The sequence below is a fragment of the Pieris rapae genome, chromosome 4 (assembly GCF_905147795.1).
Source record: "Pieris rapae chromosome 4, ilPieRapa1.1, whole genome shotgun sequence".
Classification (NCBI taxonomy): domain Eukaryota; kingdom Metazoa; phylum Arthropoda; class Insecta; order Lepidoptera; family Pieridae; genus Pieris; species Pieris rapae.
Window position 1 is genome coordinate 6,500,121 of NC_059512.1, and position 20,121 is coordinate 6,520,241.

General features: G+C 35.9%; 3 protein-coding genes across 5 annotated transcripts; 2 read left to right on the plus strand and 1 right to left on the minus strand.

Annotated features, from left to right (window-relative positions):
- Nucleotides 1-7,284: 7,284 nt before the first annotated feature.
- Nucleotides 7,285-8,239, plus strand: LOC111001805 (larval/pupal cuticle protein H1C-like). Of its 2 annotated transcripts, XM_045628090.1 has the most exons (2): nt 7,285-7,590; nt 7,633-8,239. In XM_045628090.1, the coding sequence occupies exons 1-2, from the start codon at nt 7,369-7,371 to the stop codon at nt 8,149-8,151; spliced, it is 741 nt and encodes a 246-aa protein (XP_045484046.1). In that variant the 5' UTR covers nt 7,285-7,368; the 3' UTR covers nt 8,152-8,239. The 2 variants fall into 2 exon arrangements, with proteins under 2 accessions (XP_045484046.1, XP_045484045.1); XM_045628089.1 differs by having other exon boundaries at nt 7,286-8,239.
- Nucleotides 8,240-10,535: 2,296 nt separating this feature from the next.
- Nucleotides 10,536-11,489, plus strand: LOC111001794 (larval/pupal cuticle protein H1C-like). Its single transcript, XM_045628088.1, has one exon. The coding sequence runs from the start codon at nt 10,623-10,625 to the stop codon at nt 11,403-11,405; it is 783 nt and encodes a 260-aa protein (XP_045484044.1). The 5' UTR covers nt 10,536-10,622; the 3' UTR covers nt 11,406-11,489.
- Nucleotides 11,490-13,457: 1,968 nt separating this feature from the next.
- On the minus strand, nt 13,458-14,420 carry LOC111001806 (cuticle protein 16.5). Of its 2 annotated transcripts, XM_045628111.1 has the most exons (2): nt 14,115-14,420; nt 13,458-14,072 (listed from the first exon to the last, which is right to left on the minus strand). In XM_045628111.1, exons 1-2 carry the CDS (start codon nt 14,334-14,336, stop codon nt 13,533-13,535), a joined length of 762 nt encoding a protein of 253 aa, XP_045484067.1. In that variant the 5' UTR covers nt 14,337-14,420; the 3' UTR covers nt 13,458-13,532. The 2 variants fall into 2 exon arrangements, with proteins under 2 accessions (XP_045484067.1, XP_022127524.2); XM_022271832.2 differs by having other exon boundaries at nt 13,458-14,420.
- Between the last annotated feature and the right edge of the window lie 5,701 nt (nt 14,421-20,121).

Consider the following 20,121-nt stretch of genomic DNA (forward strand, 5'->3'; position numbering starts at 1 on the left):
AAGAAATGCCAAAATATAAAAAGAAATATCAAGTGAGGCGAGGACATGAACTTCGGAAATTATTGTATGTTATAAGTATATGTATATAAGTACCAACCCAAACAAAACTCAAATTTAGAGTTGTCAAGTTTCAAATGCAACTTGTACAACCAAGTAAAATAAGTTGCTGAACCTGATACCTGATGGAATCTGATAGTGGGTACTGGATCTCGAGGATGGTAAGCAGTAGACATACCGTCATTGAGCTCGTTGTAATCAGCTCAGCGAGACGATACTAGAAATGTGACTAAATGAACCTGATGATGGACTCCGAAGGTGGGTACTGGGTCTCGAGGATGGCAAGCAGTAAACATACCGTCATTGAGCTCGTTGTAATCAGCTCAGCGAGACGATACTAGAAATGTGACTATATGAACCTGATGATGGACTCCGAAGGTGGGTACAGAGTCTCGAGGATGATAAGCATTAGACATACCATCATTGAGCTCGTTGTAATCAGCTTAGCGAAACGATACTAGAAATGTGACTATATGAACCTGATGATGAACTCCGAAGGTGGGTACTGGATCTCGAGGATGGTAAGCAGTAGACATACCGTCATTGAGCTCGTTGTAATCAGCTTAGCGAAACGATACTAGAAATGTGACTATATGAACCTGATGATGGACTCCGAAGGTGGATACTGAGTCTCGAGGATGGTAAACAGTAGACATACCGTCATTGAGCTCGTTGTAATCAGCTCAGCGAGACGATACAAGAAATTTTACTATATTAACCTGATGATGGACTCCGAAGGTGGGTACAGAGTCTCGAGGATGGTAAGCAGTAGACATACCGTCATTGAGCTCATTGTAATCAGCTTAGCGAAAAGATACTAGAAATGTGACTATATGAACCTGATGATGGACTCCGAAGGTGGATACTGAGTCTCGAGGATGGTAAACAGTAGACATACCATCATTGAGCTCGTTGTAATCAGCTCAGCGAGACGATACAAGAAATTTTACTATATCCATTATCAGGTTCATATAGTCACATTTCTCGTATCGTCTCGCTGAACTGATTACAACGAGCTCAATGACGGTATGTCTGCTGCTTACCATCCTCGAGATCCACTACTCACCTTCGGAGTCCATCATCAGGTTCATATAGTCACATTTCTAGTATCGTTTCGCTGAGCTGATTACAACGAGCTCAATGACGGTATGTCTACTGCTTACCATCCTCGAGACCCAGTACCCACCTTCGGAGTCCATCATCAGGTTCATATAGTCACATTTCTTGTATCGTCTCGCTGAGCTGATTACAACGAGCTCAATGACGGTATGTCTACTGCTTACCATCCTCGAGACCTAGTACCCACCTTCGGAGTCCATCATCAGGTTCATATAGTCACATTTCTTGTATCGTCTCGCTGAGCTGATTACAACGAGCTCAATGACGGTATGTCTGCTGCTTACCATCCTCGAGATCCACTACTCACCTTCGGAGTCCATCATCAGGTTCATATAGTCACATTTCTTGTATCGTCTCGCTGAGCTGATTACAACGAGCTCAATGACGGTATGTCTGCTGCTTACCATCCTCGAGATCCACTACTCACCTTCGGAGTCCATCATCAGGTTCATATAGTCACATTTCTAGTATCGTTTCGCTGAGCTGATTACAACGAGCTCAATGACGGTATGTCTACTGCTTACCATCCTCGAGATCCAGTACCAACCATCAGAGTCCATCGTCAGCTGATGATGATGACTCGGTTTCGGTATTTTAGCAATACTGACATTAAAAAGTTTTAACCTCAGAACGAATTAAACATGTAAAAAAATCATGTATGTACTAGTTAAATAATTGGCAGCCACCATTTTTTCTAGACCAATATTTATTTATAAATTTTTATATTTAGCTAATAATTGGTTTCGTATTCACGTAGTTTTGTTAGACTATTCACTATTTTGTTAGACTAGATGGCGTTAGTAAATTATTGTTTGTAGTAGAGGTCAAATCCTCAAAGTCATCGGCGTATGTTAGAGTCTTAAGACTAAATACGAGTTTAAAAACCAAGGCATAGCGCGGTCTATAGCTGCCGTACTCTATGGAGGCGTTCATTTTAAATCACATTTATTCATAGTAACTTTTGTACAAAAATTATCTCAAGTGATCTGGCCCGGTTGCCTACGAATAATATCTGTATCTAAGCTTTCTATCCACAGATGAACAAATAAAATGGTGTGGCATATACAAGAAGATAAGGTTGAGCACTGTATAACGGATATCGGCTCAATCGAAGGCGATATACGAATACAGGAGGTAGTATAGTCAAGATGCCTTAACTGTAGTGGATGTACTATTGGTGTACACTACTGTTAAGGTAGTCTTGTCCTAGCCCCAGGCCGTTATAAGCACTACTTACTAAGCCTAGAGATACAAAATCGGTACTCTATAATGAAAATATGTTTTTTTATAAATTCATCATCAGAGCTCCACACTTTCTCCAAGTGATGATTCTTATAATATTTTCATCCAACGTCAAAAACGAAATTAGATCTTTAAATATCTGAAGGATTGAACTTGGAATAACGCAGTACAAAAACTTAATATTAAAACCGGAATCGCTTTTGGAATATTGTAGTATGCCTTGTATTGTACATAACGTGCAAAGAACTACTTTAAATAATATTGTTTTTAAGTTTAAACCACATCGGCCTTTACATTACCTACATTAAAATATGTTACCATAGTAACAAAATATAACTAATTATAAAATAGTTCTTTCTACGATTGGATGTTTTTTCTATGAAATAGTTTGAAAATAAATATATGGTACTGTCTTTTATTAACATAGCTTTTACACATTTAAAGAAAACACGGTCACGGTGACCACGCACGCTGTAAAGCACGCGAAACGTCGGATAAATTTAAAATTATGTTAAATAATTATAAGTTTACAATGATACATTTTTTTAGCTTCAATCCGGTAAAAAAGTGTTTTCTTGAAATAAATATATGGCCGCTACTCAGACATAATGTAGTATTTCAATAGTGAATAAAGTTTTTAGTTAAAAACTTCATTCGCAATTCATAATCAAAGGACACTCAAGGATGGGTATCGAGTGTGTAGTCGGCGTTTGTTCTACTAGCATCAGTTACGATTGAATATTATTTTGATTATACAGTTATGATTATGTAGGCCAAAAACTATAGAACCTTGACCGACTTATATAATAATGTGTGTTCGAGTATTCGGCGTGGGTCAGCCAAGTAATTTAGAAGATTATGTTTAAGAAAAACCATTATTATATTGCATAGTAATTGTATATAAGTGCTTGTATTTTTTTTTCGCTCCTTTATTAGCGTATAATTTATAAACAAACTGTTAATAGGTGCTGCAGATTGTAAGAGAATAATTGAACTAGAAGAGGCGACTAGGTTTTATTTTGACTACAAAATTATATTAAGACAAAGACTTGTTATGACAATAATACATATAAAACATTAAAATTGTGCTATTCCACATATACACGGCCAGAAAAAAAGTTAGTTAGTTATTCTAAAAAAATACATTTTTTTGGCCTACACGGCCAAATGTGGGTTTATTATTAAAAAAATATTGTTTAAAACAAGAAGAGAAGCATAGGAACCAGTGGCGCCTTTACTGTTCCAACTTCGTTATATTAAGAATGAAAAACAGCTATTTATGGAAAATCAAATTAACGACAAGACTTTAGTATAGAAATAACATTTTATGATTCATTGGACGGGCACAATTTAAAAATATCAAAGTGGATCAATTTTTGCTTGCAGCTTTGTACTTTTATTTAAGTCGTGTGTAAACACTGTGGTTTGTTCTGTATATTGTGGATTGAAAAAAAAGCAAACTAACTAGTGTTATTTAGTATATTTAATTTAAGTTTAATAAATAATTAAGAACCCTAAAAAGAAAAGTGAGATAAGTGACTAAAAAAAAGTTAAATATCAAAATATTAGTTATACAAAAACCATATTAGCGTCAAATTATGGATTTATAAATATTCGTATGTTTGTAGAAGTCTATCTTTTAAATATGTTTAACACATTAATTATTGTCAATGGAAGCTATGAAAGCGGATAAATATGAGAGATATGGCATGTAAATTACACTATACTGTATATTGCATAACTTAGCTTAACTCCTGAATACCTATGTACAAACGGTCAGTATCAACTTATATATATTAAGTATACACTCACTTCTGTCAATGTCATGCGCTTTATAATTAATATCAAGGCCATTTACCATTCTAACTTCTGCGAACAAATTGCAATAATTCGTTCACACGAGTAAACGACGAAGTTATGCACAGAAAATCCTGGCTCTCATATCTTGTATATAATATAATAATAGATTAACTAATCATGCAGATAAATCTTAATTTTATCCATTAGTGCGAAGCGTAAAAATTACAAATTAAAAAAGCAATGAAATTTACTTAATTTCCTGTATTTAAAAAATTATTTTTTTGAGCCAATTTACACCACTAGTGTTTGGTTCCATTATTAGCTAAGGTTTGTAATTGTGATGGGAAACCTCCTATGCGGTCGGCAAAAAACTAGGATCAATACACAAATTTATTTAAATATTTAAAAAAAAAATTCTTGTAAATCTCCATTTCTATACAATTTGGCATGACATGATTAAAATTATATGTTAACTACTATAATTTCTTTTGCTTATTATAAAAAAGCTATCTAAAGATAATTCAAACAGTTTAATACATTAATTATTAATTTATTGCCAAATCATTACCTTTCGATTTGTATACAAAACTGTTTAACTATTATCCAACAAACCTATGACAATTATTGAATCATGTTACGGAGTTGTAAGCACTATCATAATTTTCTCCAAAAAATTCCTATAACAACAGTAATTAATTATGTCGATCTATATTAGGAAGTCGATCTTTTATTCATTTCAGTAATCGGAGCAAGGTTTGTACTTTTACCTCGAGAAGCCTCACGCATACAAAAGATTTAAATGGACCAGTTACTACAAATTGACCCTGTTACAAAAAAAGCTTTTATGTCATTATTTTGATCATTTCTATGATATAAGGAGTATCAGGCCAGTGTGGGGTTTCCAAGACATCGACTGTGCATATTCCATACGTAAGACTAATAACCAAAAATCGTCGACATAAGTCCAATCCTTCTAAAAATGAGATGTACTATGTCTATATCTTCAAATTAAATAGAATTAATCATATGTGTATGCAAACTTAAGCGTCACTATTAAAAAATACATTCCAGACCAATCTGCTTTAATCCACACCGGTTTAGGCTTATAAATGTTTCGATACTATGCTAATTATACGTAGACCTAGGTAAAGTCAAGAAATAGGCACTAACAACCATATACCTGTCTCTTTTTATTACAGCGTTCACTCAATTTATCAGAGACAGTAGATTTTAATTAAAAGAATACATTTAGCGTGTTTATTTACGCAATAAAATTGTACGTAAATATGATCTTATAAATTCGACATGTACGCAACAGTAAATACATTTCAAAGTCGATCGGAATTACGCATTATAATATTATTACAATATTGACCTCCACTACTATACGGAACATAGCATTGCGTGGTTGAATATAAAAATAAGTTGTCATTACAAAATATTTACTTCCTTCCTGATTTTCAAATGAAAGCAGCTTTTAAACTCAATATGAACTCACAAGAACGCCAATATGTTGGTGTTGGCAAAATATACATCAAAACTGTTATAAACTGAAAATAACAAACAGGATTTTTAACTCAATTTCTTAATTTTTTTGTGGCAAGAGAAAAAGTGAAGAAGCTAAGAAGATTTTTACGGTCGTTATTAGGAAGATCAAGCCATGTGTTATTACATATTTCATTGAACAAATCAAAACATACTTTGATCAATGACGGCAAACTATTCAATGTTATCTAAGTGTAAGTCACAAACGGGTTTTTGAAATTGAGCTTGAAACCTACACGTCACAAACAAATCCTGTTCAGTCAAATTACGGAACCGGACCCGCCCACAGTTAGATGTATCAATAATATTTATGTATCTACGTATATTTTTATATGAGCTGACTATGTAGATTTGTATCGTAGTTCCGCAGTATGCGGTAGTCTAAGCTACACGGAAAAGACATGTAATTAATAGGTACGTTTTAAAAACTTATATGAATTAATTATGCCAGATGAACTGTGAACATTTGACATCCGATAAATATGTATAAGCTTTTGACTGTAGTAAATTAAATTTGTTTAAATATTCAAAATAGTCACGTGGAACTACAATCCTTTTATGCTTCATATTGCATCTTCTTGTTTGATCATAGTTTTCATAGACAAGTCAAGACATGTTAGACAGCACATAGATCACCATCTGTGTATATGTGCTGTCTGACATCTGACATGTCGTCGATTTTTGACTTGACAAGTACCGCTAAAATCACAATTACCTTCTCCGTACGAGCGAGTATTGTATGTTTGAGAGTAGAGTATTGCGCACATAGATAGAAAGACCATTGGTACACACAAAGCTAGGGATCAAACCTACGACCTCAGGGATGGGTGTCACACGCTTAAGTCTATGAGCTAAAGCCTGTGTCACCACTAGTGGCCTAGCAGCCAATACATAATACCAATATATAATTAATAGTAGAATTATGAAATACAAAGGTAATATAGATATGCCAAGAATTTAACTCCGTTAACAAGTATAAGTCACTAGTATACGCGGAACTATAACGATATTAATTATTATTATTAACGCGCTTTAAGTTCAAGTGAACTAAGCTTTTCTTTGTGAACCTAGTCTGCTACTGTCGAAGTTAACAAGGCTACCTTTCTATTCACATTCTCCGCATATAACCTAAACGAATTATAGGACTAGAACTAAGTTTCAAAATCTATTACGAATTATGAAATCTAGGCATGGCAGTAACACGAAGTTGTTTAACTACAAATAACTATGTAAGCAATTACCCAATTTTAAATATTTATTTAATTAATACTAATGAACTCCAAATTTTTAAGAACATATATTTAAACACACAAGTTACCAAACGATTATATCTTCACATAGGTGAGGTATACAATTGTTGCGTACTACATACCTCGACCACGAAATTCTTTCGTTATAGCCGCCATTCGCAACGAGGTCATACATTTTATTGACATCTGACATTGTTCTAACATTACCGTCCATTTGCCCACTGAAATTGCCATACTTTTTAATTATATCCGGGCCGTATAAATAAGGCTGTGGGCGAGTCGAATTTATCAGTCGGCCGTGCACGGTTTGAAGTGATCTACTAAGTTCGTCAGCAAAACACAGACCACGTTCATTATGCAATCGCTGGTGGTGTTATTCGCTCTCGCCTCCGTAGCATGCGGCTCTTACATCCCTCTGGCTCAGCCAGCACATCATCCCGCAATTGTGCTGGACCCTCATGGCCGGCCCTTGGATACCGCCGAAGTGATCCACGCTCGTGCCGCTCACCTGCAAGCTAAGGCTCTGGAGCCACACGCAGCCGTCGCAGTCGCTCCCGTGGCAGTCGCCCACTCCGTGCTCGCCGCTCCTGTCGCCCACTCAGTGGTTGCTCCCGCCTTGGTCGCCGCTCCCGCTGCCGTGTCTCACCAGTCCCGCGTTGATGTGCGCACCAGCCCCGCCGTCTACGCTCACGCCGCACCCTTAGCCGTAGCCGCTCACGGTGCATACGCCGCACCTCTTCTCGGTCACTCCACTCTCGGCTACGCCGGCCACGGACACTACTTAGGCAAACGTTCTCTGGGACATTACGCCTACAGCGCCCCCATCGCCGTCCACGCCGTCCACGCTGCTCCCGCTGCCGTGTCTCACCAGTCTCGTGTGGATGTTGTGTCCAGCCCAGCTTACGTATCGCACGCCTACGCCGCCCCAGTGGTTGCGCATACTGCCCCAGTCGCCATCGCCCCTGCTGCAGTCTCCCATCAGTCCCGCGTTGATGTGCGCACCAGCCCGGCTGTTGTATCCACCGTTGTCGCTGCACCCGTAGCGCATTCCGCTGTCTACGCCGCTCCCCTCGCGCATTCCGCCGTATACGCTGCCCCATTAGCGCATGGTGCTGGACATTACGCCCATGCCTGGTAATTTAGCGAAACTGACGAACTCCTAAGATTATTTGTACAATACTCATTAAATATTTATAAATCAATAAAAAAATAAGAATTTATAAAATTTTTGGTGTTTTAATACTTCGGCACTGACTTTTTTTATAATAACAATAACCATGAGGCTTTAAAATTATCTTGTTTAAAATTAAAAAAACGAAATAGTTTCACAAATAATACTAATAATATATTTTTTTATTTATCAACACTTTGTTGCACAAAACAAAAAGGAATACTTAAGGGTGTGCAAAATAGACTTATTTATAAAAATTAAATGGCAAAATTAGCAAACTAACATCTAAAATAAAAAAAAAACATTAAACGCAAATCTTAAGAATTATGAATAACAATCAAATCTAGGTTTCAAAATCCAGTAAAAAATAGGATCGGGGATCGTATTCCATTACTTCATGGTGCAAATCCTAAATGCCTTAAAATATGGGCTGTGAGGTGGAATTGACAAAAATTAAATTACTAATTATACACATAAACTATTTCTTTTGATTTTTACTTTACATCAGAATAGCAACATGACATAGCCTGTGTGTCTTCTTTTTTTGGTTATGAGAAAAATCATATCTATTTCATTTAAAAAGTTACTATAACGTATAGCTCTCGTACAATTTAAAACGAATTAAATATGACGGAGGCTTTTAAAACAACGTAATGAAATAGATTAAGCCTATTTTAAAAATAGATTCAGCCTTCAAGAATGAAGCAACCAAATTTCTGTTTATTAATTATAAGTCTCTTTTTATAATTAATTTTATTTAATATTAGGTCCTTCGTCCTATACTTTTTATAATATTAATTAATCTTTAATTTATCAAAGTATGTACCATTGCATTGCATTGCACTTTTGTCATCTTATAGGTAGCGATGCCTTATTGATGATTGACAAATACCATTCAGACGGAAATCAATAAAATCCCTCAAGGCTTCAGCAGCCCCATGAGAGTTGAATTTTTTGCCTTGAAAACTTTATGAAAGTTTTGAAAAAAATAGTAAAATATTGGAGCAAGGTCCGAGGAATGAGGTGGATGTCTAGACATTCCAATTGAAGCTCTTCTAATTTGGTAGCAGTCTATTGTGCAATATGTGATCTATCATTTACGTGTCCCAGTAGTCACCTAGGGCAATTAAACAGCCTTAGTTCTTTAGCTGCTAGCTTTTCCGTTTGCGGTACAAGAGACATCTGCCATAATTCGGAGTCAATTTTCGCTTGGGGTAAGATTTTCTGGTTCGGCAGGATGTATTTGCAATGGGTGTTTCCGATTATCGTGTGCCAGTTGAGTAATGTAACGCAGCAGTCGTGATGCACCCTATTTTCAAGCCTTTTCAAGTGGTTTTATCACTAACAGCCTGCAGCTAACTCAGACGAAGCGATTGGGATGTATACAAATTAACAAAATTATTATTAAAAGATAATAAAAAATATTAATTTTATTATTATATTATACATACTTACAGACCCAATTTCTATTTATGTCAAAAATCGTAAGATACGTATATAATATGGTAGGTGGACCTTCACCTAGACCAGATCAGACCGAAACCAGATCCAAGACGTTCTTCTGAAGGACGTTGGTCTAAGATGAAGGGATACGAGACTAATTTTTGAAATTTTGGCCACAAAATTAGGACAAACTCAACAAATAGAATATATTAATGGTTCCTATTGTATGTGGACACGACCAGCGAAATTAAATACTTGTACCAAAAATGGTTAACAATAACAATTAATTATTTAAATAATAAAATTGTCTCTACTGTGTACTGTGTTATATTAAGAAATTTTACTTTTAGCCGAGGCTAGACACTTTCTGTCTTATCTAGATCCTGGATTGCCTCCACCCTAAAATTGTGACTAGTACAATTTTACAAATTAATACGTTACGTCTTAATACGTTAATTGTAATTTTTCTACAAAGATAATGTCTTAAATCTTGGTATTTTATTATAGAACATATAAATGTTACATGTCACTATTAATGCTTTACATAAAAAAATACTGGCTACATTTGTCCTTTTTTATTTGTATTCGTTTATCTATATTTTAACATATTTGACTGTTATTCCCTCCATAAAATATTTCCGCTTCGTAAAACAAAACTAAGACAGTTCAAAAATCGAACTATTGTAAAAAAAGTTTTCTCAAAATCATTGATCAAACTAACTTCAGGAAGAGTTTGATAAATGCGTATTATGATGCAAAACGTATTTTAAAGTATTTTTTAATATTTACTATAATGTTCGCAACGAGGTCATACATTTTATTGACATCTGACATTGTTCTAACTTACCGTCCATTTGCCAACTGAAATTGCCTTACTTTTTAATTATATCCGGGCCGTATAAATAAGGCTGAGGGCAACTCGAATTTATCAGTCGGCCGTGCACGGTTTGAAGTGATCTACTAAGTTCGTCAGCAAAACACAGACCACGTTCATTATGCAATCGCTGGTGGTGTTATTCGCTCTCGCCTCCGTGGCATGCGGCTCTTACATCCCTCTGGCTCAGCCAGCACATCATCCCGCAATTGTGCTGGACCCTCACGGCCGGCCCTTGGATACCGCCGAAGTGATCCACGCTCGTGCCGCTCACCTGCAAGCTAAGGCTCTGGAGCCACACGCAGCCGTCGCAGTCGCTCCCGTGGCAGTCGCCCACTCCGTGCTCGCCGCTCCTGTCACCCACTCAGTGGTTGCTCCCGCCTTGGTCGCCGCTCCCGCTGCCGTGTCTCACCAGTCCCGCGTTGATGTGCGCACCAGCCCCGCCGTCTACGCTCACGCCGCACCCTTAGCCGTAGCCGCTCACGGTGCATACGCAACACCTCTCCTTGGTCACTCCGCTCTCGGCTACGCTGGCCACGGCCACTACTTGGTCAAACGTTCTCTGGGACATTACGCCTACAGCGCCCCCATCGCCGTCCACGCCGTCCACGCTGCTCCCGCTGCCGTGTCTCACCAGTCCCGTGTGGATGTTGTGTCCAGCCCAGCTTACGTATCGCACGCCTACGCCGCCCCAGTGATTGCGCATGCTGCCCCAGTCGCCATCGCTCCTGCTGCAGTCTCCCATCAGTCCCGCGTTGATGTGCGCACCAGCCCGGCTGTTGTATCCACCGTTGTCGCTGCACCCGTAGCGCACTCCGCTGTCTACGCCGCTCCCCTCGCGCATTCCGCCGTATACGCTGCCCCATTAGCGCATGGTGCTGGACATTACGCCCATGCCTGGTAATTTAGCGAAACTGACGAACTCCTAAGATTATTTGTACAATACTCATTAAATATTTATAAATCAATAAAAAAATAAGAATTTATAAAAATTTTGTTGTTTTAATAATTAATAATTAAAAAGGCTTAATATTTAATAATTAAAATAACCATGATGGCTTTACTTTTTGAATATTCTTATGCTTCTAGATTAAAAATAAAAGAAATAGATTCACAAATAATACTAATAATATTTTCAAAAAGAGACTTCATTGATGAAAATTAAATTACAAATAACAAAGTAGACTTTATACAATTACTAAACTAACGTTTATAAAAAACACTAAACGCTAATAATTTTGAATAACAATTAAAGCTTTCAAAATCCAGTAAAAAATAGGATCGGGGATCTTATTCCATAACTTCATGGTGCCTAAATGCCTAAAAATATGGGCTGTGAGATGGATTTGACAAAAATTCAATTACTAATTTATTAAGTTCTTTTTTCGGCTCCGAGTGGAGCGGGGTCATAGCAGCGGTGCCGCCCACTCGAATTCCTGCGAGCAACCAGTTCATTTTATGAAACCATTGCCATCCCTAGTTCCTTGGCTCCAAGTATTCGGCACCCAATGAGCTGTACATCGACCACTCGAATCTTCTTCTCGAATCGTCTTTTTTTTAGTAATGAGATTTAAAAAAACCCCAATTATTTTAAACGTGTAATGTGTTTTCTATAGAGGTATCTACTGTGACATGTTACTCTCGTGTAATTTAAAAAACAAATTAACAAAAAACTTAATAATAGATGAAGACTCCTTTAAAACCTATGTCTGCATATCATAACTATTATAAACATAATTATTACTATAGAAGAATGTCTGTCGTAAACCGGTCATGTAATCTCAAATATTTTAAACAAAGGTAATTTATGCTTTACAATCCCTTCAAGAATGACAAAATCTACCGTGTAATTAGCTTTCTGTATAGTTTTATAATTAATTTAAATCAATATTAACAAATAATATAAAATGTCAATTTACCCATTTTTCTACAATAGCAGACCCAAGTTTATTTTAAGGCGAAAAAATAAAATAAAAACTTTAAATATTATCGTGAGGCACGTTAAAATATGGTAGGTGGACCATCAGCTAGACCATACCAGGCCTAGACCAGATCCCAGATTCTTGTGAATGACTTTCGTCTAAGATGAAATAGGTTACGAGAGTATTTTTTTAAATTAGCAATAACTCATAAAATAGAATATTTAAATTGGATCGTTCTTATAATATGTGGACATGACCAGCGAAATTAAATATTTGTACCAAAATGGGTTAACAGAAACATATATAAAAAGCAAGAAATTAAAAAAAAATACATTACGAAACCAATTTATCATGATAATTTGGGTTCATCAATTATTAAATTAATCGTTATTATTTCTGTCTTAATACTTTCTGTCTTATCAAGACCTTGGATCGTCTCCAGCCTAAATTGTAACTAGTATATTTCATTATATATATAATTATTATTTTATTAATATATATTATTACATATATAATTATTATTTTATTAATATGTATGTTATAAATAACGTTCGTTGTGGCTTACAAATTTTTCATTAGGTTATAATCTTTATTGATAATTATAGTTTATTTAAAACAATATAATAAATAGGTTATATTTTTTTTAAGTTTTAAACTGTCCTTGTTAAAGTCTTATACGTTAATAGTGTTTTGACTACTAGTATAATGTTCAAATTGTATTTTAATACTGAACATTTATTAGTTAACCTAAATGTAATTTTTGTAATTAAATTATATTTGTCCTTTTTTTTATTCGTTAATCTATATTTTAACATATTTTACTGTTATTAATGATTTAAATATTCTCTATATAAAAGTCACTGAATTAGATTTTTACGTAGTACTAGTTTTTATAGTTTAAAAATTAACTTTCGTCAAAAGAAGTTTTCTCAAAAGCGTTATTCAAAGTAATGCTGCAAATCGTGCTTTTATGTAATTTTAACTTTTACTATAATGATTGCGGAGGGTGTTACAAAGGATATTAAAAGATTAAATTTTATTTACATTATTTTTATTATTTTTTATAAATATTTATAATAAGTATCGGGAATTCGTCAGTTTTCGCTAAATTACCAGGCATGAGCGTAGTGTCCGGCACCATGTGCTAATGGGGCAGCGTATACGGCGGAACGCGCGAGGGGAGCGGCGTAGACAGCAGAATGCGCGAGGGGAGCGGTGTAAACAGCGGAATGCGCTACGGGTGCAGCGACAACGGTGGATACAACAGCGGGGCTGGTGCGCACATCAATGCGGGACTGATGGGAGACTGCAGCAGGGGCGATGGCGACTGGGGCAGCATGGGCAACCACTGGGGCGGCGTAGGAGTGTGATACGTAAGCTGGGCTGGACACAACATCCACACGGGACTGGTGAGACACGGCAGCGGGAGCAGTGTGGACGGCGATGGGGGCGCTGTAGGCAATGTGTCCTAGAGAACGCTTGGCCAAGTAGTGTCCATGGCCGGCGTAGCCGAGAGCGGAGTGACCGAGAAGAGGTGCGGCGTATGCACCGTGAGCGGCTACGGCTAAGGGTGCGGCGTGAGCGTAGACGGCGGGGCTGGTGCGCACATCAACGCGGGACTGGTGAGACACGGCAGCGGGAGCGGCGACCAAGGCGGGAGCAACCACTGAGTGGGTGACAGGAGCGGCGAGCACGGAGTGGGCGACTGCCACGGGAGCGACTGCGACGGCTGCGTGTGGCTCCAGAGCCTTAGCTTGCAGGTGAGCGGCACGAGCGTGGATCACTTCGGCGGTATCCAAGGGCCGGCCGTGAGGGTCCAGCACAATTGCGGGATGATGTGCTGGCTGAGCCAGAGGGATGTAAGAGCCGCATGCCACGGAGGCGAGAGCGAATAACACCACCAGCGATTGCATAATGAACGTGGTCTGTGTTTTGCTGACGAACTAAGTAGATCACTTCAAACCGTGCACGGTCGACTGATAAATTTGGCGCAGTATCAAGGGTATTTATACTGACCGTGCGTAATTAAAAAGTTTTCAGTGTTAGAACAATGTTAAGTATAAATGAAATAACCGACCTTGTTACATTCAATGTCGGTCATACATTTTAAGGAAATATTATGTCGTAGATATATGTATAACGAACTAAGAAAATCATTGTTTGATGTTTAAAATAATAAAAACTAAGCCTTTATAGTATAAACATGCAAAAATAAAGTACTGTTTTACGAAGCAGAGATTTTTTACGCGCCTTATTATTATGTTAATTTAATGCAAAAGTAAAATTGTCACCGTCCGTTTTGTGTATTTAAGCAATAGAATATTATAGAATTTATTATGTATATGTTCATTTTTCACGTCCAATACGCTAGATAATATTAAAAATTGTGATTCTTCAAAGTTATTGTTACGCCGCGGCCAGAAAATCGCGGCATATAATAAATCATTATACGTGAGTAACACTGAAAATGTTTCTGGCCAGTTAGAAACATTACTAATTAAAACTCTTTTTCAATTTCAATTTTAAACCTCTTTGGTAACCTGATGTAGTATATTGCATTCATTTGTCATTTGTTTTTGTGAATTGGCGGCAAATCTAAATCTTGTTATACGTGAAAATAAACCTAACGCGAGAATATTTTCGGTGACTTAATATGACTTTCGTTGTGGGCTTACTCAACAACAAAACTATGGTAGGCTGCGATTAGCATTTCTTAGCCCCATCTCGCATTGGTATGAATCAAGTTCAAAAAATATTACACGAACATTAAGAAGTCTGGAAGCTTTGTACCAGACGGATTCCCCATACTATAACCGACGACCAGAAACACATTGGCTGGTGTCGCCGAATGTTAGATAAGTTCGACGGTGGTTACTCAAATGCAGTATTTGACATTAACACAGGTGATGAAAGCTTGATAAGCTATGAACCCGAACCAAAAGACAATTAGATCAGTGGAAACCTTCGAGGATAGCCCAACTAAGGTAAAGAAAGGAATAAGCCAAGGAAAAAAGATGATTGCCTCATTCTTTGATCAGAAGAGTCATTCCGCGACAGTTCTAGAAGACGGAAGGAAGGTAGGATGCAGGCTAGTATGTCAATCGTTATTTGCCTTTTGTCTTGGAAAAAAAATTGACAGCAGTGCCCTCAATATCCTCCTTCACCACGACAATGCTGTTGTTATTGTAATTTTATCAACAAACTCACTAACTAACCTAAAATAAACTAAGAGAGTTTATCGTAGGTTTTTGGAACCCAACAAATAAAATTTTTAAAACGCACTTCCGTGATAATTTTTCTTTATACATTAATCATAAACAAGTGAAAGGGCAATCTCAAAGTATCTTAAGAAAGTAAACGTCCTTGTTCTCTGCTGTTTATGTCTATATTTTGTTGTTTGTTTTAACCGGAGGCTGACTTGCTATAGATTATTATGTATAACTTCTACTACTATTTTTGGTAGGAATATATTTAAGCATTTCACTATTAATTCAGCCGAAATAAATAAGGTAAATAATACATTAAACTAATCGTTGAGTATTTTGATTTCCTTTAAATAAATTATATATTTTTTTGACCTTGAACGAGTTTGTAAATTTTAATTATTTTGACACAGATTCTATTAACAATTACTAACGCTGAGTTATTTCAAATTGTCTGCAATCGTAAAATACGTTTTGTACGAAAGAAAAACACACATTATTCTTGCAGATATTTTTATTTTAGTTTAGATGCATAATTAAAAAGCGTAGACTGGGTGAACATCGACGACTGGAGATACGAATTGGTGTGACACTACAGCTGGAGAAGACTTGACGTCCACACGAGATTGATGGGAGACAGCAGAGGCACCCTGGTAGACCGCTGGGGTAAGGTAAACGGAGCGGGCATCGACAACGCTTGGGACAGTCTCCACCACAGCTGGTGCCACAAGCTGCTCCGACACGATACTTGGGTATGACTTCACGTCAACTCTAGACTGGTGGGATACAGCACTGCCCCCGACGTAGGTCTTCTCTACAGGTACGGCCACGGATTTGACGGCTGGAGCAACTACGGGAATGGTTTCAACGATAGGTGACGTATAGTAGGCTTGAGAAACAACTGGAACTACTTTTCCGTCGAACCGGGATGAATGGGAAACCGCAGGTACAGTGTAGAAGTTCGGTGATACAACTACTGGTTGAACTGCTTCAGAGACCAAGATCGTTGATCTTTTGTCTTTGGGTGCACCACTACACAGAGCGAATAAAACGCTGAACACCACCAAAAATCTCATTTTGAGCGAGGTCTGTGTTCTGTTTTAAAATCAACACAAAAATATCTACTAGACTGACTTTATTCGGGTGAAGCGCTCTATTTATACACCCACTAATTTATTTTACATCCTCACATTAAAGTTGAGGCAGATAGGACATGTGGGCGTCCTTGATCATCGGATTTCTAGCGATCTGTATTCTAAATCTTCAATTGGCGTTATTTCTTACCCTTTTTTTAAGATTATAACAAATCCGTATACAGTTTGCTTATGGTGTATAGTATTGCTTGTCTTGTCGTTGTCGATGTGTACGGAAAAAAGCCTGCATTTCAAATCATACATAATAATTCTATTAGAATAGGTATTCATTTATGGGCATTGTTTTTTTTTAAACAGAGCGCAAACGGCTCATGAAAACTCTCAATGTCAGAAGGCTTGCAGTTGCGACTGCGTTGCCGGTCTTTTACGAATTGATACGCTCTTTTCTTGAAGGACCCTAAGTACTTTAAAAATGTGGATAAAATGCGTAACTTAAATTACATTTGAAGTAATTTATATTAGATTTGACCTTTATTATTCGTACATCTAAAATAGTAGAAAATTTTTCTGGTATACGGAACTCTTAAAGGCAATCAATAATTTTACAAAACTTATATGGAAACGACAAATCTTCTAACAGCATACGTGACATTTAATTATTACATAAAATGTAATTTATTAAGGGCGTATTAAAATATCCGCAATTAAAAATGGTATTTGGAATAAATTATATAATAGACATGATTATATGGTGTGTTCAGAAAAAACTTATGATTACAAACATTTTCCTATAAGTTAATCACGATTTTTATTCCTCTGAATCCACTACTATTTATGATTAAATGTCTTGTCTTAAATATGCATACATTTTATAAATGGATTCTTATATATAGAAAGTAACAACTTCCCTTATCGGAAATAATATTGTCTAAATTACATTTAAGTTCGTTAATAATTCCAATATTAAAAAGTTTAATTAGCCAATGCTCAATCTAAAATGCCTGCCATCTAGTGATCTTATAAGACACTGTTCAAAATATTGAAGTTCAAAGAATTTACTTCACGATTTGTAAAAAGAACTGTTCCTTGAAAGATCCGACTTTTACACTGTTAATAGTACACCCCACTAGATGGCGTTAAAATCTATTTTTTTCAATAGCCTTTTATTTTTTACTGTTGTTGTCCGTTATCTTATATATAAAATTCTCGTGTCGCGGTGTTTGTGGTTGAACTCCTCCGAAACTCCTTTCCCGACTCTCATGTTGCTTCCAAGACTCAAATCAAGAAATTTCAGTTACATCAAGAGCGTGAACTATTAAGCTACTAAGGGAAACAGTTCTACACGCCTGTATCTTTTTAATTAATATAAACATATTAATAGAATATCTTGTTCTCAAGAACTACAATACCGAGCCTTATATGATATAAAACATTTATTTAATTGGTGGAAAAAACTTTTATCCAGAACGCAAAGTTGAGTCCTTGTCGGGAACCTTAGGGAAACCCAATACGTAACATTGGTACAGTCAAACAATCGACCAAATGTAGGACATCAATAATTTAATCGGCACAGAAAAATATGAGAGTCGTCATTCATCTTTATAAATTACTAATTTGACTTTAAGAAGTGTTATTAAATTATTTTAAAAGCATATTTTATATATATGTAAGTAAAAAAGTAAATATCTGTACTAAATTATACGAATTCCAAATACTGTCTATACATTTAATGAGCAACCTGGCGTATGTATAACGTATGTACATAATAAACAATATCGTAATATGAATCAGGAATAAAATAAATAATCTACACAAATCTTATAAAATTTCAGTATACAGATTTTAAGATTATTTATTACACCCACTACCATACCACACCATATATTTCATTTTATTCAGTATAAGTTATAAATCTAAAATACATATCAATTACACTTACGACTACGTACAATATTTTCAACAACTCCATAATCATCACCAAACAAATATAAGAATAATTATAAAAACTCCTTTTAGTTCGAGAAATAATAAATAATTCAACTCTATGTATACTTTGTTCTTAATGTTTGACCTCCCTAGTCAGTTACTGCAACACTAAGGCGCAGTTCGGAAAACCCCCAATATCACTTGCAATAGCAAAATTTGCTACTTTTTATTACATTAATCGCGAATTCAATACTTTTAAGAAACATTAAGATTGAATCGGGATTATTATTTTAAATTAATATACTTTATTACTAACAGTATATTGCTGAATTTCATAAGTCTTATTACATATTTAACCTAATGATTTCCTACTTATCCTTATGAGGTTTTCCGAGTTTGAGTTTAGGATTACATTTAATATTGCGTTAAAATGGCGTTACTTGTTATGTATTTTGTATTCTACTTTTTTATTATTTAATTTATGTGTTCTAATACAATTGATTTGTGTGTGTAAAATTTGAAATGTCTGTTTTTCGTATCTTTAAGTTTAGCAAGAACAATTTTAATACAAATAATTGATTTAAATACATCAAATTCGGTTCACAAATTTAAGTGTGTGTCGCCATTGCTTATAATATGAAAATCTTTTCTGTTTGGAATAGTGAAAAAACAACCTGAAAACGTTAAAGAACTACTAGTTCAACATATTTTTTAATTAATTTTTTACTCCTATTTCAGATTTGAGAAATAATTGTGTTCGTATTACAAATATTTTTATTACAAACATTGATGAAGTGTACATTGACCGGAACATCCCGGTCATTGCATCGCATCATGCCTATGCATTTAAGTACAACAAAAAAATTTCGGTACCGCAATATTACGTAACGCGAAGATTAGCTACGGTTTTCGAGCGAAGATTCGTTGAGAATCTTAGAATCGATACCTTCTACTTCCGAATTAAAATCGACGATCGAAAAGTGTTTTTTTAAATGAAAGTCGTTTGAAAACAAGACGTCAAAATAAACAATTTGTTGACTTAGATTTTCGATCGACATTAATGTAAAGCGTCCTTGCAAAATGAAATAAGAATTAATTTGGCTAGCTAGTATTCACACTCTATCAGATCAATATTAGTGCCGCAATACACAAATTTGCTGAAGAGGAATCATCGTTGTAATATTTTTGATTTTAGTTGTCAGAAACCGTTTGCAAAACTGTAGTTTAATACCGAGGGTTTAATACCGTGGTATTTCGGCACCTTACTACTAAAATCATGTCTTACATTTTATACAAAGACTGATGATAAATTAAAAAAGATAGTTTATATGGGTATATTATTTAATTACAATTACTATTTTGACATATGATGAGGTTTATTAGAACACACTACCGATACATGCAATCGATTTACAAACCTTTTTCAGAAAACAAACCTTAGCGATAGCAGTAGATGTAAATTAAGTAGAATAAGT